The 22,278-nt window shown below is 41.5% G+C and overlaps 1 protein-coding gene across 1 annotated transcript in view; it reads left to right on the top strand.

The window, feature by feature from the left end:
- The window catches only part of IGHMBP2 (immunoglobulin mu DNA binding protein 2), an 87,356-nt gene that overhangs the window by 41,136 nt on the left and 23,942 nt on the right, over positions 1 to 22,278 (top strand). Inside the window, exons 8-9 of the mRNA XM_063117047.1 lie at positions 1,045 to 1,219; positions 13,620 to 13,802. Of these exons, the coding sequence (XP_062973117.1) occupies positions 1,045 to 1,219; positions 13,620 to 13,802 (358 nt within the window). The remainder of the gene's footprint in view (positions 1 to 1,044; positions 1,220 to 13,619; positions 13,803 to 22,278) is intronic.

The following is a 22,278-nucleotide window of genomic DNA, read 5'->3' as shown; positions in this document are numbered from 1 at the left end:
ACTACAAATACTTAAGAGTCCCTTGGTCGAAGTACTTCCATCAGGGTTGGTAGCTACAAAGGCCTACTCCAGTATAGAAGCAGGAAGGAGATGCCTTATAGTGGCAAGTGTGAATCGCACTCCCAGAGCGCTCAGCAAGGTACTAGTGAGGCTTCCTGGGCTCAGGAGGCACACAGTCTACAAAGCAGTACCCAAGAAGTTGAGAACAAGCCTACCAATGGCTACTAGACATGATTCCGGCAGGCCTATCCAGTGGAATTTTAGAATGTTTTTAGGATGTTTTACTCAAGTATACTATCAGTTTTTATGTGTTTTATATTTGCTGTTGTTCCCTGCCTTGATCCAAATGGAGAGGCGGGTAAGAAATTTATTATCATGATGATGATGATGATGATGATGTTATCAGTATCAGAGACAATATGCATCTGGACATCAGTTGCAGAGGTGCACGTCCAGGAGGTTGCTATTGCACTTCTGTCCTATTTGTGGACAGATTTAGTGTATCTGTTTGGCCACCGTGAGAACAGAATGCTGGACTAGATGGACCTTTGGTCTGATCCAGCAGGGCTTTACTTTACTTATGTTCTGCCAACCTTATCATAATGTTCAGGGCTCCCTGCAGTCAGAAGTCCCAACACTAAGGATCAGAAATGGATTTAAGTTCAGCAGGTCCTCTAGTGGAGAAGTATCATACAATTTCTTTATTCCTTTGAAAACTTACTGAGTGTTTCTAGAACTGCCTGTGCTTTACACACAACCTTGGAAGGCACCACCCTCTGTCCCACCTGCAGAGATGGGTGAATTTCCCCCTCAAAATGACCAGGTGCTTGTCCATTAGAAAGGGAGTTGGAGCAGAAAGGGAAAATTGGCTTTGTTGGCTAGAACCTGTATTGCTCATCACAGCAAACAACTGAGGCCCACATAATGAAAAGACTAGCGACACACTGAAAAGACATGAAAATCCAAGTCCTCAAAGCAACAAGTTCTTTTCTGCTTTTGCTGTGGTGTAAAGACTCCGTGACTTTCTATTCTCTTTTTAATTAGGAGCCTCTTCCGATGGCCCGCTGAAGCTACTTCCTGAGAACCACTTTGATCTGGTGGTGATTGATGAATGTGCCCAAGCACTTGAAGCAAGCTGCTGGATACCTCTGCTGAAGGCCCCGAAGTGTATCCTGGCTGGAGATCACAAGCAACTGCCTCCCACAATCATCTCTCACAAGTAAGGCCCATTTCCCTGAATGGCCCATTAATTATTTGAATGTTGGGGAAAAGTTCAAATGCAAAAGAATGTTTCAATTAGAATGACTTGTTCCAATTCAACTGCACAGCAGGTAGAGCTGTTGATAATTAGGGCCAACCCACATTTTCTTTCTTTAAGGACTTCGGTGCCCATCTTGGCAGCTGGACATGTTTTAACTGGATCTTCTAAAACAATGAACTTCTAATAGCGGAGGTACACTTTTCCTCTGAATTATAATTGACATACTTTATACTTACACCTTGAAAGATTTACTTACGGGGTGAACATGTTAGAATTCCTGTCAACCCTATGAATGTGCTTCATAGGGTTGACAGGAGGCAAGCTTTTGGCAAGCATTTGGTGTAATTTTACAGTGTAATTCAATCATACCCAGTGCAAGGATGTACCAGAATTACCCAACTTCAGAGGAAATCACCGGCGAGTGTTTTGGATTCACAGAAGCCTTTAACTATTAAATTTAATGTATTTCTCCCTGCAAACAAATTGAGAATTACTGGTATAGAAGATTGACTAAGAACAATATAAGAAAATTATCATTCTTTTTTACGGTGCTATATAAATAAATAATAATAATAATAATACGGCTACATACTGAGCGTGCCCTGCACAGTTTTCTAAAGCCAAAACTTAGCGATCAAAAGAAGCCCATTACCATTCAGAGGTGTCTATCTTGTGTGAAAGCCACTGCCATCTTGGCTACTGTTCACAGATCTAGCGTTTCTACAAAAGCAGAAGTAGTTTGTTACAGTGGAGCACATCACTTTTTGACACTGCATGTACACCAAGCCCATATACGTTTAGCGGAACAACTGAAAAGGCTGACTGAATCATATAGCTGTTCTGGAAGGGAGTTCCAGGCATAAGGAGCAGTAAGAGAGAATAGACAGTGTCATTTAAGAGAGCAGGAGACTTTGGGCCTAGTGAGGCTGCTAGAGATGGAGGGAGATGTGTCACTCACAGGCAGCGGTATAAAGCAAAAGTTGATTCGGTACACAGAGCATGGGACAGCCAAGCTATGGGGAGCTTTCAAAGTGCAGACAATGAGTTTCTGTTGGATCCAGAAAGGGATGAGGAGCCCTGTAGGGTTTTGAGAGGAGGCTTTGTAAGGTCTAATCCATGGAAGAAGTAAATGATCTTGGCAGGGATGCTTTAGACAGAGGTAGAGCAAGGGAAGAGCATAGAAGGCAGTTGCAGGAGTCAAGACTAGCTAAAGGTATAGGTCAGAGATAAGTGGATTGAATACATTCTCCCAGTATACAAAATCAGGAAGCAGCACCCCTGCCTGCTGGGACTTCCTGCTTGGGGGAAGAGTTAACGGGCATGGATTGATGACTAATGCTGGGCAACTAGATAGATATATTTCCCCCAGCCTTCCTGCCACAAAATGGCTACACAGTGATCAGATATTTTTTTCTGCTCCTATCTTCTTACAAGTAGGTGAAGCCCTCTCCTGCTCTTTATGAATGGCCTGGGGAAGAGGGAGCTATAGGAATCACTGGGAGCTGCTTGTAACCAGTGGAGTTCTTTGGGCCAGGGTTCCAAACAAGGCTGGTACGAGGCTGCCAGGAGGCTAAGCTTCCAGATTCCATGTTCTGTAAGAGATTTGTCAATACGTCTGTTGAGACCTTCTTCACATATCAATTATCGAGGATTTGGGTTCTATGAATTTTCATATAGTTGTTGTGTGAGTGGTTTGCTTGAGTTTTTCTGTTAGGAATTACTGCTGTGATGGGGGGGGGGGCAGAATTACATCTAATTTATTGATCTGCTCCCTGAGAGATGTTAAGCCTCTAAGAGAAATATATTTCTCCACTTTCCCAGTAGGAAATTAGCATGCAAGAAACCTAGAAATCATGCATTGTTGTGTATGCTCTTACTTATGTAAAGTCTTTTTATACATACGTATTTTATGGACCTCTCATATCTATTATATAACACAACCTGTTGGGTACGGCCATACTATCCTACCACGTGCAGAAAACTTCACTGCATTGCTATAAGGACACAATCCTATAGGGATGGCCGTAAGCTTCCACACTCAAAGGTTCATGGCTATCCAATGCAGAATGGGCTGTCTCTTTGGTGGTGGAATGAAGAAATGAAGGCAGATTGTAGCAGCAATTCCAAAGAGTTCGGAGTGTGAACTGAAAGAAAGGTATGTACCATGTGGAGAAGGAAAGCCAGTGGCAATAAGGTGGAAGCCAGCAGGGCCATGTAAGTATGTCCTTTGAAGAAGTAAGCTGCTTCCCATCCAGATTGCTGCTGTCATCCCTGACCCATTCTGAACCCGCAGAAGCAGGATGACGGCAACATAGCAACTATGGCTATTATTGATAAAGAACTCCATTTCAAATTCTGAAGAATTGCGAATTTGAAAAGATAACTAAGTCTCAATTCACATGGTGGTTTGAAAGTGCAAAATTAGACAAATTCACATTAAAATCTAATCTGACCAATATTCTCCTTCATTCCCAGTGAAGAACGTCCTTTTATCTGTCCTGACTCTCCCATTGCTTAGCTTCATTGGATGACGCTACTTTCTCTACACCAAGCATAGTTTTATACACTTTCTTGACCCTTACTCTTCTTTTCACACATAATTGTATGTGTAATAAAAGCCCCATTATATGCAAATTCAGTCGCATAGCATCTATAATGGGATGATGGATTACTGTCATGTTTACCTTAGAGTCATGTTTACCTTGCTTGATTTCGAATCCCTATATGTGATTTCTCATGATGGCATCCAAGAATATTTCATCTTTATGCCACATACAGAAAACCATGCCCTTGACTTCCATATTTACTACTCCAAAGCAAATAATGCTCATGAATATTGCTCACAAGCTATCATGGGTCACTAGCAATCACTCACTATCATGTTGGTCTTTATTTTTGTTCCGTGCCTCCAAGAGAACTGTGTATTCCAATTAGAGTTTGAGCCCAAATCTAGCTACTAGATTTCTCAAAAACAGAACATCCATTTTGGGGGGAGGGGTTTGTCCGCAGTAGCTCCGGGCGCAACTTGCAATTTATAATGTTGTACCTTGAGAGACTAATACAATTACATCTGCAAAAACTCACCTTCATGTTATAAATTGCAGACGTGAGAAACAACTATGCTATTCCTAGCCTTACCCACCCCAGATTTGTTTGACATCCTGCCTAACGAAGAGTTCTGAAAACCTGAGGCCTTGCTCACTGCTATTTTACATGGTCTTAAGAAAGGTATTGGCCAATTGTGTATTTTATACCATGAATTAGAATATCTAATTTACCCATAAGTATAGAACAGTGGGAAACATGTGTCCATTTACTACCCTTGACCACCATTACCGAGGGTGTGATATGATTGTTGAAAAGTGTGAAGGAAGAAACAATTCAAATCTGATTATCTTGGGTAGAGCACCTTTAGAGTGTCTCTTCCCAAGAAGGCACTCACCTTCATCTGTGTTCCTTACAACCTGTCAAGATACTGATCATTAGCTTGTTAGGTGTGAGAAGCACCTGAAGATCTATGTTGTTGGAAGAAGATGTGAATAGTTGCATCTTCCAGATCAAAGAGCAAAAGAAAGGGAGAAAAGAAATATGTGAAGTGAAGGAGGGAGAAGAAAAAGAAAAGAATTGTGGTACAAGAAAGGAGTTAAAATCTGATAAGAACATTTTACCAATATGCTTTGGAAGACAGCAGAGAAAACCGTTAATGAATAACTAGTTTTTGTGGCTCTCATTTCAAATCCTGTGGGGCATGCATTGATAACAGACTGGAGCCTGGATTTATCTGCAGTAAAAACAGCAATGTTCATTAGGTTATTTCTAAGACTCTTGTGACACCTTGAAGAATAACAAATGTATTATGGCATAAGCTGTTGTTGGTTACAGTCCACTTCATCAGATGCATGAAGAGTTATCCTAAGTTGCATAAATGACATAGTTGGGGCGGAGGATTGTCAACAGTGAGGTCAGAGAGAAATGGAATCTGATAGCTAAAGCTTCGAACCTAATTATATTCATTTTGGACAGCAAGCCTCCCCTTCGGATTTAAGAGGGAAGCAGTTGAGCTTGCAAAATTGCTAGTTCATTTTGTTATCAGAATGAGTAAAGCTATAATTGGGAATATTGCATAACAGCTTGGAAAATAGAACCTCACACCTATTGTATTTTTTTGGGGGGGGGGGGGGAATTGTGTTGTTTCCCAGAAAATTGAATTGCTCCTGTTTAAAAAACCTTTGAAATTATTTGTTCTCCCTGCTGTTAACATGAATGCTCTTAAAGGCTTCTTTAATTAAGTTTTGCTTGTAAAGAGCAGCTAACTGTTGTCCAGTCTTTCTATTTGATTATCTGACACAGAGTTTAGATAGACGACTCTTCTAATTAAATGCAAAAGCCAATAAATTGGGAAGGTTTTTTTGTGGGAAACGTCAAGAAAAGAAGCTGTTTTTAAATGGCAGGGTGGCGTCTTTTTTCCAAATAAACTAGTGTGGTGGTGGGGATAACCTTTTATACCAGCCTTCCGCAACTTGGTGCCCTGCAGATGTTTTGGACTACAACTCCCAGCATTCCTCAGCACTGCCATATTGGCTGGGTCTGCTGGGAGTTGGTCTAAAGCATTTGGAGGACCCCAAGTTTGGGAAGATTGTTTTATACATTGAATCTATCAGTACATTCTTGAATTGCCTTATCTAATCTTGAGTTAGACCTTACCTATGCCACATTGACCTTACCTGTGCTATTTGGTGAGCTTCATGGTTGAAAGGGGATTTGTACCTCAGTCTGTCACATCCAAAACTAGCTCTCAAGAGCCTGGGTGAATCCCCACCCACGCTTGCTGCCTGTCTTCAGTTGCTAGCACCTGGACCTGAATACATCCCTATCACTCCCCCCTACCCCCCGGTCCACTGCCACTACTGAATGTAACTTGTACCTAAATACAAATACACTGTAAATGTCACTTCATGCAGCACCCTTCCTCACCTTGATATTTGTGGTTCTCTGGACAAAAGGATAAGATATGGTATACAAAACAAGCTGCAATTAAAGGAAAAGATATTAAAGCAATAGCTAAAATTAGTATCCATCAGGAAAGTTCACCAGGGCTGGCCAATGACAATTTGCTGCCTGAGGCAAAGGGTAAAATAGTAACCCACTTCCTCAGCATGTACAGCTGGCCAGACTGGCTATAAAATCTTATTACTAGTGACAAGGACAAGTGTCCTCCACTGCATCAGGCTAGCTTAGGGGACACATGGCCAGCTGTATGGCTCATACCCAGCTCAGTCCTCCAACTCCATGCTGCAATGACCCACCCTCTTAGTATCTGTTGCCTGAGGCAACTGCCTTACTCTCCCTGATAGGAGGGCCATCTCTGAAACTCTGTACTGTCTATATTTATTGAGGATGCAAATGAAATGAAAATAATAAAACAATAAAAATTACATAATATCCAACAAGATACACAGTAACAAACAGATATAGTTCTAATCCAAGAGACAGCAAGAAGAGTAAAATCAGTCATAAAACCCCTAGTGGAATAAAAAGCATTTTCAAAACCTATTTAAAAGGAGGGATTATTACAATATTAAATAACACTATTTTTTTTTCAGATTTACGGCCTAAAAACAAATGAAGCTATTACTAAAATATAGAACTTCCTGTTAGGATGGGAATGAATAGTTTGTATTTGGAAGATTAACTGAGCAAAGCAGCAGAAAATTAAAAGTCTGGATCAGAAATTTAAAGTCAAACAGGCATGGCAATGCAGACATGTTATAAGGAACATCTACTGATAGGTTGAATTTTAATACCAAAAAATACATGTATAAAAAATACATGTAACTTATAGCTGCACATGCCCCTTATTTATTATCTATATGCATGGGTAATCAAATGTAAGAAATAAAATGCTTTGAAAGAGAGAAGAGTGTTTAAATTCTGGCTATGAAAGAAAACCCAAATTGGATAGAATTGGAGTAAAACCAAGTCTGTTGCAAAATATTGAGAAGAAGTGACCTAAGAAACAGTGAACTTGAAGAAATTCTCTGTGCATTTTTTGTGGAGGGCTTCCCCATATTCCCCTGCTATCTGAGTTGTAGCAGTTGGATATGAAAAAGGATCAAATTATGGTTTGTCTTAATTTGGTTGAAAACAAACTACAGTTCCGCAGTTGCTTGAGCATGGAACTGTGGTTTGCTCTACAGACAAAATGAAAGCTTTAAGTCTCCTCCTCTTGCACACGAAGGAGGAGGAAGAGAGGGGAGCAGGAGTGTAGGGGCCCTAGGTTTGATCCAATCACCTAAACTTTCCTAAACAGTGGTTAAGGTGCCATCAGCACTGGACTGTTGTCTTGTCACTCCTATGTGAGCTGTCCAGCTGTTGGCTTCAAGCACATGTAAACAACTAAGTGGCTTTGGAACAAAACCATTGATCTTCTTTCTTTAATTTGCCAGCAAGCAAAGCTGCATCATTACAGAGAGCAGTAATTAGCTAGTGATGTACGTTCCTTGTGGTAAAGAGAATGTTAGATGTCTGAGCCACCCTGGTTTTTCCATGTGAATTATAAAGTTATACGGAAGAGGCAAAGGGTTGTTCAAATAAATACACTTTAACTTCCAATACCCCAAACACTGGATCATCCTGTAGGAGCTTGATAACTGATGCATCAAGACATGATTTAGTCCTATCTGTTCTTTTAATCTGCTCATTTTCATTCTAGTCTCTTTTTTCATCAGACTTCTGCATCCTCATTAATTCTTCCTGATTTACTCTGCTCTACAAATTTGGCCGATAATTGCCATATACCTTCTTTACAGTGCCGCTGCACCAATGAACTATGTCACATCTTAGCTATGTTAATTTATTTCCTTTTCGCTGTGAGGTGATTGCTTTCCTTGGTGCTTTGCCTTCGAGTCAGTGGAGTAGTCCAGCAAATTCAATTTAAAACACATATAGCTAATGGATGTTTGTCATGGAGCTACATTTGAGAAATAATCTTCCCTATAGAGGGGATTTACAGACTGAAATAGGCTCAGACATAGAATACTTCCTCAGATCATTAAATCTTCTGTGCACTTTCTAGAATTCTCTGTGTAACAGTGGTGATTTTCTGCTCTACTAAACTCTCCCTTGACGTGGTCGGAGGGTTTGCACACTCACAGTGTGACTGATCACAATGTTTGGGCTTGAGCAATATTTTCCTCTCAGGTCTGAATCTCTAGTAGCCTCTGTTTCTCTTAAACTTGAGCTGTGAAACTTTCCAACCCTGCAACTTCCTTCCTGTTCTTGACTTCTTTTGATTCCTGTCCCACATCTTATCCCTTGGTCCTAAGGCGAGCCCTCTCCAGTTTGGTAAAGATAAGTCAGAAGACTCATCTTTAGTTATTATATGGGGTTCTTGTGTTCCTGTAAAACATTTCTCCCCCACTATGCTCAGCATGGATGGAGTTTACCTTTCCACAATGGCACATTGCCTCAGCAAGGATGCTTGTGCTAAATGTATAAGGGGATTAGGGTCAACTGCCCTCAGGGGCCTCAGTATGGCTGGCTGGCTGGCTGTATCTGCCTCCATAACTTCCAACCATGGAATAGTACTAATGGTAATGACTTCTACAAATCTCTGCAATACTGTTTCAGCCATACTGACATATTTCCACAAACAAACAAAACCGTGTATATGCGGTCCTATTGAGCAAGTACAAGCTTTCATAGATGGCATGAAGTAAGGCATCCTTGGAATGAGTATTTCACACGGGGTTATCACTGGAATTAAGATGGAAGCATGCAAAGAAGTGTGAGCTCTTCCATGACTTCCTCCAGCTGTTTGTACATTCTGAGCTCTACCTATATATGGGGAAATGTTGGGAGAATTATTTGTTTCAGTTAAGCTTGAGTGATCAGGACTCGTATGATGCTTTCAGCTGAACTGATCTCATTTCATAGCAGCAACGAAGGAACTGTGGATAGGGGACAGAGAACCTTTGGTGAGGGAAGCGTTCCAGCTTTCTTAGATTGCGCTGAGTTTTGCAGTAGTTTGATATGTTTTACACTGTAGGGGGCTGCATTCCTGTGGTGGGTGTGGCCAAATACAAAATGGGCAGGGCCAATGGTGAAGGAGATGGGGCCAATATATATATATATAAAAAACAACATACTTCAGCTTAAGGCTCCTTCAGTAACTAAGCTTAAAAAACTCATTTAAAAAAAAATGGAGCAGGGGGCGGGGAACTGTGCAAAAGCCAGGAAACCACAGAACAATTGGCAATCAAGAGAAAGAGATGGGGCAGAAGAAAGGTGTGTGAAGTTCTCTCTCTCTCTCTCTCTCTCTCTCTCTCTCTGTGATGTTTATAGAAGCCTATTTCCCTGTGTCGTTGTCACTGCACCTATTGTCCAGATCATGTGAGATTTACTGGAACCACTGAGAAGTAGCATTAAAGCAGAGAGAATGTGCTGTCCAGTTAAACTAGGTCTTGTAGTTTAAGGGACTGAAGCCCTACGTCCTACGTAGGCATTCCGCCCACTTGCACGAGAGCTGAAAATGGGGAGGAGAGACGAGTAGAAGCTTCCACATGATCGGGAACCCCGATAAAGCAATCCAATCCAACTTTTTGTGTACATGATCCTATAGGAAACCAACTACAAAATATTTTATTACAAGTCTATGTCAAGAGGAATAGTAGGCGGTCTAGATATACTGTACATCCTAAGATGATAATGATAATGTTTCTTTTTGTGCTTGCCTATGTGTCACCATCAGTCTTTTAGGTCTGATTCATAAAGCAAGTTACTTATTGATGTTTTTTTCCTGTTATTTCTGTTTGAAAAAGGAAAATTGGGAGCTGGGAACTTGTATGGGGTTTATCTTCAGCAATCTCTGTAATCAGGGAAGCCCTCAAACTAGATGGAGGAACTTGCTCTTGGGGTTTACTCTGGGACTCTGGAAGTTCAACATCTGAATCATTGCTTTAACTTACCAGCTAGGAAGTTTTGCAGTGTACAACCAAGTCCATCAAAATATTGCTATTCCTTTGCATTTGTTCCTGGCTGCAGCACTACTTGCAAGCCAAAGAGACACATTTGTTTCCAAAACACTCATGTATTCATTGCTTCAGCGATGCTGAAAATTGAGAATTGATCTTGTCAATTGGACTTGCTGTCTTTGGCCTAGCTGCATCCATCCACAATAATTACTTGTATCTGTCTCACTCCCCCTCGCCATTCCTTATGTGTGGTTTGAAGTACACTCCAACACCACTTCAGGACTGTTCCTAGAGAAACAAAGGTCCTTTTAATTTTCCCAGTCTTTTAAACCCAGGTTTGTTTGCTTGATAATTTATTTATTTTCCCTCTCTGTGATTAGTTTTAACCCTACCTTTTATTGTGGTCTTATTATTGTACATTGCCCTTTACATTTTTGGATTGCAGGATGCTATAGAAATGTTTTAAATAAATAAATGAAAGAAGGCACTAAATGTGGCACACTGCAAAGTGCAAAAGAGAGACTTTAGATGCCAGGCTTAGGACCACAGTTACCTTGGTCTGCAGTGAAGGGATGGATGGTCATGTTTCATCTTGTCATGAAGGACCTCAAGTCTCCACTATCTGCTGGTGGGATACACGAACAGAACCTTGATATGTTGTTGTCACCAGCTCAGTGGAGAAATCACTATTTTTTTTAAAAAAAATAATCTATATTTATTGAAAGAAAATCTGTAAACAGCTATTGACCATACCTGGGACAAAGGAGAACAATATTGGCTCTGAGTTTCAAGGGTATCCTGGGCTATTTAAAAATGCCCCTTGATGAGCTTCATTCACTTGCTTGGATAGGCAGATCTGGCCTGAGAAGAGACACTTACATGATAGGGTTTGAAGAAAATGCTTCTAAAACTAAAATCTAAATGGCAGTTTGTAATTTATTTTGTCCTGGATTCCTTGTTCTATCTGAAGGAGCTCAGAGATCGCCCAGATTCCACTTGGAACATTTGTTTCTTTTCTAATGGGCTGCTGTTGTATTTGTTTGCTTTATTAAGTCCTTCCTCTGAACAATGCATAATTTGAGTCAATGAGGTTCAGCATACACATGATTTAAAAACAAGCTGTATAGCAGCTCTGCTACTTTGAGAGGATTTCCCCTGTTCTCTTATTTTATTGTTTTTCTGGGTTACTCTTCTTTGTGTTCCCCTTCTCCTGAATTCCTATTTAACAAGGAGAATTTATCAAATTAAATCCAGAAGTGAAGCATGCACAGTTTCAGTTCCTGCAGGTCTTTTTCTCTCTGTATGTTAGTAATGTGCATATGTGCATTGATAAAGCCCTGGGGGGGAAAACACCTATCACTGTATGTGTTTATGCTTGTGTGTGTTACATTTAAGGTTTCAAAGAGTATCCTGACAAAAAGCCTGTGAGGTAGGTTAGGCTGAGTGTTTGTGGCTAGTCTAGGAGCTTCCACCAACCTTCATGACTGGGAATTTGAACCCAGGTCTCTAGTCCAGCATTCTGTGATGGTGTCAAGATTGTTTTGGTAAAACACTGTGCAAAAATATGCATTTAGCTATTTTGCATGCATGCAAATTGGTAAAGCGGAGTGGAGGTGGCAGGGAAACATAACTGAAAGCTTTGGCAAACTGCCCATGCATAGTACTCTGTAGTAAGTAGGGCAATGCAAAAGAAATTATGCAGAATTCCCAACAAATCAGTTCCATTTCAGAAACAAGATCAGATAGTTCAGAAATCCAGAATGGGGTGGGGAATTCAGATGAGTAAAATTTCAAAACCCACCCTTCATCTAATGCATGGAGGCCAAGATGAGTTTTTGTGTACACATGAGCCATAGCTGGAGAGTATATTCTTGCAATGCTGGACATTCTGAGATCAAAGCATGGAGAATGCTTCTCTTTCGAAATCTGCAGTTATTGACAGTAACGAGGGGTGAAATAACGTCAAATTTCATTAACAGGTGAAAGATCTCTTCATAATTAATTCCATACAGTCTGTTATAGGCCCCTACAGTGGGTTGCACAATGCCCTGGAAACAACAGTGTTAATGTATACAAAGGTTTTATTTGAGGCCCATGGTGAGCTTTATTGCCTCTCCTACGTTTATGAGATTCCATTAAAAGGAATACTTTAGAGCATTTACTGCCTGGCATTAAAACAAAGGATTTTTAACTGTGTGAGATGACTATAGAGTTGCTTTTTATTTCATTTAATCGATTTTTAAGGGATTTATTAAGTAGGTGAGGGAGAAACGTCATTGGCTGCAATCCCAGAGGTGCTGCATGCGCCAGAGCTGCACAGGCACCAGTGGTTTTTCCATCCAGTTTTGTCACCGTATCGGCACGATTTCGCATCAAGTCAACCGCTGAGTGGCAAGCTCTCTTTGAAATTCAGGAATGTTTAAAAGCATTCTGTGCAGGAGAATATGAAAGAGGAGCTGCTCTGCTTCTTGTCAGGCCGTGTCCATGATAATACATTAAATAATAAAGAAATGGAATGCTCTGGGTACACACAGGCATTTTCAGTAGGTGTGTAGACCTACTGAATCAGGGCCTTTAAAAATCTGGTTCATCCATTAACACTTTGTCCGATGGATCATACGGCAATACATAGCTATGTTGCTTTTAACTATTTGTCTTGGCTTGTCCGATCAACCTTTCTATGCATTTATTGCTTGTATCCCACCTTTTCTCCATAGAGCAGTTCCCAGGTGTCCTTCCATCCAAATACTGGCCTGGGCCAGACCAGCTTAGTTTCGGATTTGAAACTAGATCAAGCACTTACAGGTCTTATTCGCTTAACATTTATGTATTAACAACTGTGTGCATGTATAGTAGTGTCTCAATCACTATCTAGAGTGCTTAGAGTAGTCTTCCCCAAGCTGGTGCCCTCCAGATGTGTTGGACTACTGCTGTAATCATCCCAGCCAGCATGATCCTTGCTGACTGGAGCCGATGGGAGCTCTAGTCCAACACACCTTGAAGGATCCAGCTTGGGAAAGGCTCTCATTCAGGATAAGGCTGCAATCCAATATACTCTTCGAGGTGCTTATATCCCATTGTAAGAGAACTTAACCTGCTGTAAACATGAGAGGCAGGAGCATTGCCTAGTATATGGAATGAACTGGCTGAGATCCGGCAAGTGTATGTGTATCTGGGCCCCACTGTGACTGAATGGAGGCAAAGAACTGCAGGCATAAGCAAACAGAGGGAAAGCCCCAAATGCACTCCGAGTATTCACAGCCACTCTTTACGACAAAAATCATAACACTTTCTCTAACTCTGACAGGTCCTCATGAGGCTGAAGCTGATGATAGCCCTCTTTGCTATTTTCATAATGAAATAGCCTTGTTAATATCTTGCTGCAGGGCTGCCATGAAAGGTCTTTCCCACAGCTTAATGGAACGGCTGATTCAGAGACACGGTGACCACGTTGTGAAGATGCTCACTGTGCAGTACCGAATGCACGAGGCCATCATGCAGTGGGCTTCCACCGAGATGTACAATGGCCGGCTCTCGGCTCATCACTCCGTCGCACAACATTTACTGAAGTAAGTGATCGGTGCTTGCTTGATTTCCCCCCCTGAAATGTTTGCAGTAGGAGATTGACACTGTGAAATAATATTCATGGAGAGAGTGTAGGGTTCACACATACACACCCATCATAAGAACATAAGTGCCCTGCTGGATCAGACCAAAGGTCCATCATGTCCAGCACTCTGTTCACACAGTGGCAACCAGCCATTGGCCAGGGACCAACAAAGCAGGACACGGTGCAACAGCACCCTCCCATCCATGTTCCCCAGCAACGGGTGCACACAGGCTTACTGCCTCGAATACTAGAGATAGCACACAACCATAAGGGCTAGTAGCCATTGTTAGCCTTCACCTCCAGGAATTTATCCAACCCCCTTTTAAAGCCATCCAAATTGGTGTCCATCACTACATCTTGTGGTAGTGAGTTCCATAATAATCCTTTTCTTCTAGCCCCTGTTTTAACAAACTTTTTTTGAGGCAGGGGTCCTTTTTCATTTAGCAAACAGTGATTTTGTTTTTTCCCTGCACTGCTTACAAAATAGATGTTCACACACTTATGATCTGTCTGAAAAAGAGTAAAAACAGTTATACAATGAGCTATATCTTGAACGCCTGATTCTGCAGTCACTGTGAGACCAATGGCTTGTGCATTTCCAGTAGAAATCTTTGTTTTTCTCCTTCACATAGCTGGCCTTCAAATAGCACAAGCTTTTTTGAAACTCTCTAAGTTTTAAAAGCAGTTTGCCATTTGGTTTGTGGGGGAGGGCATTTGAATGAAACTAGTTTAAAAACCCTCTCTGGTTCACAGAACGAACTCTGTGGTTCTTTGGATCTGGACTTTTGACTCCAAGATTCAAAACAGACTTAGAATATTCCTTATCTCTTAACATATTGGGAGCATGTCATGCACACTATGCTTTGAGGGAGAAATGTTCCCCTATGGCATAGGAGGAGCTCAGAAACTTTAGTTTCTGCTTTTAGTTTACCACAACTTGCCATGTTGGACAGACCCTGATCTGTGGTTGACATTAACTATGGCTAGTTTAAACAAGCCACCTTCAGAAACCATGGTTCATGCATACAGAGGGTACCATACAAATAAATAAATGTATGATTTTTGAGGACACAACTTTAAAGAGAATCTATGAAAAGTACTGGAGTGGCATTGGCACTTCACAGAATACAAGATGATAGGTCCCTTCCTTGAGGAGCTTACAATCTGGACATTGTCACAGGAGGAACAACAGAGAATGGGAGGCAGGGGTAAACGGGGAAGCAATATATGATTATTTTGCTTACTAGTGCTTAAGCTTACCTATAGGTTGAGTTGCCATAGAGTATAGGAACTAGGGAATATGCTAAAAGCGTCACATAAAAGGTGATGGTTTTTAAACTAGGAATTCTAAAACCAATTACAGCAAAGCAAAACAAAACAAAAAACAAACAAAAGCATATCCTATGAAAACAACATTCCAAATGAAAGGAGTTTGATAATACAACATTTTACCGTGAGTTGCACTGATATTGGTTATAATCTATTATTTCAACTAGTTGTAAGTGGTATAAAATTGCATCAGCAATAGTCAGGAATGGCGTACATTGGTGTTTCTCTTTACAGCCACTAAAATGCAAAATGTAATAGGACCTCAAAGAGGGTCGAGTTCACATCATAGGTTTAAATCACCGAGAAGATAATTTCAGCCTGTATTATTGACAGCAGTAGCAGGGAAATACTTTTTCAAGGCTGTGAAAGAAATTGTCAGCAATAAAAATGAAGTGTTGCTTTGAATGAAGATGTTAGCAGTGCCGTTAGGGTCTGAAGGCTGTATAAATACTCATTGACTTCACTGAGCTCTAGATCAGCTCCTTCACCTGAAATATTCTCGCTTTTGCAATCACCATATTATAGGATAACAAAGGGGAGATCAGCCTTGGAGAGCCCTTGGATTCCCACACAAATCACATTACAAGGATGAGGTTTCAAATTGTACAAGTCAATACTTTCCCACACAAACATATTTTCCTGTGACCAGGGCAGGGGGAGGAGGAGGGGCGTTTGTGCACAGAAGCATGCAGAGTTTTCACTTCATTTTATTTATTACATTTCTATACTGCTCAAGAGCCAAAGCTCTCTGGGCTGTTTGCAAAGATTAAAACCTTAAAAGTACAACACATAAAATAAAAACCACTTACGTACAAGCAGGCGCATGAGCATGTACACCAACACACACACACACACACACACACACACACTTAATAACCAACAGTAAGAAATACCAGGATCTGTGAAAAGCCCTATCATAGACTGTCAAATGCCTGAGAATAGAGGAAGGTCTTAACCTGGTGCCTCATTGGAGAGATTGTTCCATAATTGAGGTGCCACCATGAAGAAGGCCCTTGTTGTATCCTCCAAACCTCCCTTGGAGGAGGCACATGGAGAAGGGCTTCAAGTGATGATCATGGTGTACAGATTGGTTCATACCAGGAGAGGTGCTCCATCAGGTATTTATTTATTTATTGCATTTTTATTCCACCCAATAGCCTCTCTGGTACTGCAGTCCTGAGCTGTATAAGGCTTTATAGGTCAAAAACAGCACCATTTTTGGCCACTGCATTTTTTACTAGCTGTAGCTTTCAAGTCATCTTCAAATGCAGCCCCATGTAGAGCTTGTTGTGGTGATCTAAACTGGAGGTTACCAGTGCATAGATTATCCCTGCCCAGATAGGGGTGTAGCTGAGCCACCAATAGCCAGTAGAAAGCACTTGATACTTCTGAGGCTACCTGAGCCTCAAATGACAAAAGTGGTTCCAGGAAAGCCCCCAAGCTTTGAACCTTCTCCTTCAGGGGGAGTGCAATTCCATCCAAAACAGGTTGAACACACTCCATCCGGTCAGGAAAACCACCCATTAACAGCATCTCACTCTTCTGCAGATTGAGTTTCAGTTAATTAGTCCTCATCCATTCCATTGTTGCAGCCAGGCACCAATTTAGCACATCCACAGCCTCACCTGATGAAGAAGAAAAAGAGAAATAGAGCTGCATGCCATCAGCATACTGACAACAACACACTCCAAAACTTCAGATGACCCCTTTCATTGGTTTCATGTAGACGTTAAACAGTACAACAACCCTTGCGGTACAACGTACTGGAGTATCCATGGGGCCAAGTAATATCCCCCCACCCCAAACACCACCTTCTGGAATTCACCACTCAAGTGATTGCAAAACCACTGCAATGTATTGCCCCCCCACACACACACAATTTTCGGTTTTATCATTTTTATTCTGCTCCTTGTGAGCTCCCCTGAGCCACATGATTGGCAAAGCAGCACACATACTTTTAATAAATATATTTACTTTCCATAGCCCTTGTTAAAAATATACATGCTAATAACCTTTTTTTAAATCAAAAGAAAATAGGGTTGACTTTTTGAGGAAGCCAATAATTGAAGGAGCTGTTAACGATATATGGGGATAAAGCACTTTATGCTATATTAGCAAGCAGTCATGTTTTACATATTGGGGAAGGAATTAATTCCTGGATTTTTTCCTTTGTGTAGGTCAGATTTAGAAATGCAATGGCCTCCTCCCTCGCTCATGCCCACTTCCTTGTCCTTTCCATCCAGTAGAATTGGCATTTCCAATATGTGTTGTGTAATAGCAGCATTTTTGAATCTTAGCTCATTCAGTTCTTACAAGATCTTTTTTTCTCCTCCAGGAGCAATTATACTGCCCGATTATACCAGTAACTGCTCTGCTTCTCCTTTGGCTGCAGTTTGTTGTTCTTTTTTTTAAAGCAGTCCCCATCATAATAATTGTTCCTCGTTTTGTCTTTATGTGTCTTTTGAAAACAATGAATTTAATGCCTGTTTTGTAATCTTTGCTGTAGAAGGAAAGAAATCTGTGCCCAGGAAAAGAGGAATAATTAAATAATTTCCTGTTGGGGAAATGTCAGAAGCAGGAATAAGTAGTGATAGGTGTATCCTGCCCCATATACAGATTTAGCTTTTGGTGTGACAGGACCAGCTCCAGACTTGAGGGGGCTCTCGGCAGAGTGGGCTCCAATGGGCCACCCTCTGCGTCAGTGAACATCCAGGGGTCTTCCCTGGGAGCAGTGGACAGCAGTAGTGCTCTGATCAGAGCTCTTGTTCTAGTTCCCCACAGTGCCCCAGAGCAATGCTATGATTGGGACAATGTAGTGAATCTAAATGATGGGTCAGAGGGCCCAGGGCAGATGTTGGCGGGAGGTCTTGCTGGGCACTAGGGCCCCAGGAGTTGCCCAAGTAGGCCAACCTACTGACATTGACCTCGCCTGGTGATATTTTTTAAATGGGAAGAAACGTCTCTGCAATGTGAGGAATTAGTCGAGGGTAGAGCAAGGCCTGGGGTGTGTGTGTGTGTGTGAGTGAGTGAAAGAATATTATCTGTTGATAAACGTCACAGAGTCAACTTAAAAACTGAGGAAAGCCCTAACAATATCCGTGCGTGTGTATGGCTGGAATGTAAAGAAATGGCCCTTCATAATGGACCTCATGGTAAGATAAGCTCCTGTTTTGTGCTACTGCTTTTATTGCTTTAAAAAAATGGAATGGAGGGCTAGTTAGGAGAGGACATAGATGAGGAACTGCATGAGCTATCCAGGATACATTGAGCAAAAATCAATTGGTACAAGGCATGCAAATATCAGTTGTTTGCTGTCACAAATTCACATTTCTGCATGTAATATGCATTTAATATCTATTGGTGACTGAAAGAAAAGAATCTGCCCTTGCTCTTGGCTATAGAGTATTAGGCTATTTTTTCTGTCCTGTCCTAGTACAAGACCTTTTTGGAAGCTGCTGCCTACGAATCTCCGAAAGTAACTTGCTGTTAGCCAGTGCAGTCAAGGCCTGCAGCAATTGGAATACCTTAAGGCCCTCTTTTGCTGATTCTTCATTTGCTTCCTTTGAGTATCAAGATATGAAAGCTCAGATTACTTTAAAATCTACTAATTTGAGGTGTTCTGGGAATTCAGTCTTTTCTGCACATAGATGGAAACATATTATTCATGAAGCTAAAGAAGAATATTTGGCTCCGCACTTTGTAAGGAGCTGCTAACTCTTGCACTTTTGAGACTGAAGAAACTTCATTATCAGAAATCTTATTAAGACCTTATTCCCATATTAAGAATTAATGAATATGTTTGGGGAATGCTTAGCACCAAAATCACAAAAGTGCAAAGCTGAGCAAATTCTTCCCTCCTTGGTGACTCATTACTCTTAAATTTTCTCACAGCCCAGCACCACCTGCATGAATATCCCAAACCCCCTGCTTCTTACGATGCATAGATAGTTTTTGGACCATCAGATTCTTTCCAACAGTGCTCCCCTTTCATCCCTGAATTATTACTGATGATGCAGTGAAAACCACAACAACTTCTTGCCTTGGGAATTTCATGAGAATTTGCTTGCAGAGGGAGATAACTTGTGTGTGTATGTGAGATTCTCTGCAGATGAAACCATTTTCAATATACAAAATGGAATTGAAAGCAGCCTATAATTGGCAAAGATAAAAAGCCTCAGTAACGTGTTGGCTGTTGTCTCTGTTTCTTGACCAGTGTGTGGGATGCTCTGCAGCTGAGGTGATGCAGCAGAACAAGAAAAGTCAGGGGATGCTGAAATATTTATGCTGAAATAATTGGCAGTTGCTTACTTTAAATGCAGGACAAAGGATAGGTCATTTGGGGGCATGCAGAAAAGCTATAAGAGAGCTTGCAAAGGCAGTTGGAGGAACTAAATGCAGCGGATTTAACATCAAGAGCACCCCAGGGCACATCTTGTAGTTTAGCACAACATGCACAAGGCCAAGCAACCTCATGCATAGCCCTTCTCCGTGGCCAGGAAGAGTTCAAGAGCCTTCACTTCTGCTTTTAATTAATCACAGTTTATTGTGTCATCCGGATCAACAAACTGTGCTTAGCATTATGGTCAATTTAAAACAAGCTAACTTCAAACCATGGTTTCTGAAGCTGGTTTGTTTAAACTAACCATGGTTAATGTTAACCACAATTACGGGTCCATCTAACATGGCAGGTTGTTGTTAACAGGGATAGGGCCATCGCTCAGTGGTACAGCACATGCTTTGCATGCCAAAGGCCCCAGGTTCAATCCCTGGCATCTCCTGGTAGTGCTAAGAAAAAATTCTGCCTGAAACCCTAGAGAGCCGCTGCCAGTCAGTGTCGACAATACTGGGTTAGTTGGACCAATGATCTGACTTCGTATAAGGCAGCTTAAGCACACAAGCCTAAAGCTCACTTGGGTGTTTTTTTTCCAGCTCATGGGCATTGCACTAAGCTATGGTTTACTGTGATTTCCCCAAACAATAAATAACCACAGCCAGCTTCCACATGTCTGGGAATCAGAAGCGGCTCCTTAGGCTGAGAGTAATCTAAGCAAGGAAGAGTCCTCCTGACATACCTCTGGCTTAGGCTGAAGTACATAGCAATAAAAGGGTTAACTCTGTTTTTCTGGTGTTCGCATTTAAATAAATGCCAGAGATTCACAGGCATATTCTTCCAGGCCTGGCCTCCCTCAGAGAAGAGTGATTCCCCCCCCCCCACTCCACTGGAAGATTCATGCAGCTAATTATCTTCAGAAGTGATGTTCACATAATCACTCAAATTAAGACTGTTCCTGAGGGTTGCAAGAAGCACAAGTAAGTTCACTGCCATCCAGGAACATGCAAAGAAGAATCTTAATTACTCTTTCATAGCCTTGAAGAACACAGTTCATGTAGCAGGTGTGCAATAGTAGAAGTCCCAGGAGTATAAAGGTAGAAAACTCAAGCAACCTGAGACTCTGCGGGACATGGATAAGACCCTGATATAATTGTGTACTGTTTCGAAGAGGTGGTAATCACATGAATGTTGCAGTATATTTTGATGATTTGAATATAATTGGCTCTGTCAAAAGAAGAAGGCGGGGTCTGTTGCCCAGAGAGCAAAATGAGAAATAATGACTGGGTGCTCCTTATTGAGTATATTGTTGATTCTCAATCAATCAATCAATCATAACACTTTCACATTCAGGTTCTTCACATTCCTTAGCTCAGCCTTTCCCAGCGTGGTGCCCTCCTATAGATCTGCAATTCTCATTGTTCCCAACCAGCATGGCTATTTACAGCAGTGGGGGAGAGTTGTGTGTTCTCGAGGTGGAGAAATTGGTGTGTGTGAGGGTGGTGGTGGTGGATAAGATAATGAAAGAGGAAAAGGCTGGAGCTCTCTCTGCCCAATGTCTCCCACCCCGTTTCACAGGCTCTTTACTAGCGTGCAATAAAAGGGTACTACAATAGGCATCCAAGTGTCGTGCTTTGCTTGGGGCAGGCATTTTGTACTGTGTTGAGTCCTATATATTTAGCAACTTGTACATTAAGAACAGATGAATTTCTTCAGCAACAGAGAGGTGTATGGTTTGGGGTTAAAAAAAGAAAATGCACAGCAAATAACCCTCAGGGGGCATTGCTGAGCCTGGGCTTGTGGTAACTGTGAGGGGAAAATACTTCTCCTCAGGGTTCAGAGCAACAAAGGAGCTTCTTGACAACCTATGCACTTAGCATCTCTATTCCCCTCACTGTAGGCTGACCAGTTACCACATGAAAACTAGCAAACACCAGGGATCTTAAGAATGGAGGTTAAACTACACGGAATACCAATGGGGGCTTTTTTACACACACACACACACACACAGCTTCCTAGCCACACATAGTGGTGGTGATTTTCTCAGGTTCTCAGCTAGGGAGGGAAGGAAAAAGATAAACCTCTTTTCCACACATGCTGCAACCCCAGTATAATTCATACACACACACCATACCTGTAATTAAGAAAAGAAAAACGACAGGCATGCCTGTTCATTTTGCAATTCAAATAACATCTAGATTGGTCCCAAGACAAACTCCATGCCTTACCATTTGCACATACGTGATGGACATCTGCTTTGTGCATCATAGAATAGTAGAGTTGGAAGGGGCCTATAAAGCCATCGAGTCCACCCCCCTGCTCAATGCAGGAATCCACCTTAAAGCATACCTGACAGATACCTGCCTTTTGAGAGCCCACAACCTCCCTAGGTAACTGGTTCCATTGTTGTACTGCTCTAAAAGTCAGGAAGTTTTTCCTGATGTCCAGCCGGAATCTGGCTTCCAAATGGAGCCAATGAGAGCAAGTGAGCAGAATGTTGCTTAATCCATTAAGTGTGCAATCGTATTAGACAGGAAAGTCCTACAGTTGCCAGCATGGTTGGCTGAGAAATGCTGGGACTTTTTTCTGTCTAAACATGCATATGATGGCATTAAGATACTGTATAAATTTGTATCTCATTGAGAAAGGGGAAGGGTGGAAGAAGAAGGGGCAGCTGAACATTTTCTGCCATCTTGTGCGTGTGTGTATACAACGCTGTGAGTCTCTCAAAATTAAAGAGAAGTTAGCTTTCGAAGATACACCTCAAAGGAGACTT

The sequence above is a fragment of the Elgaria multicarinata genome, chromosome 2 (genome assembly GCF_023053635.1).
Source record: "Elgaria multicarinata webbii isolate HBS135686 ecotype San Diego chromosome 2, rElgMul1.1.pri, whole genome shotgun sequence".
NCBI classification, from domain to species: Eukaryota; Metazoa; Chordata; class Lepidosauria; order Squamata; family Anguidae; genus Elgaria; species Elgaria multicarinata.
The sequence above is the reverse complement of the archived record's forward strand: the minus strand, read 5'-3'. Positions and strand labels throughout refer to the sequence as shown.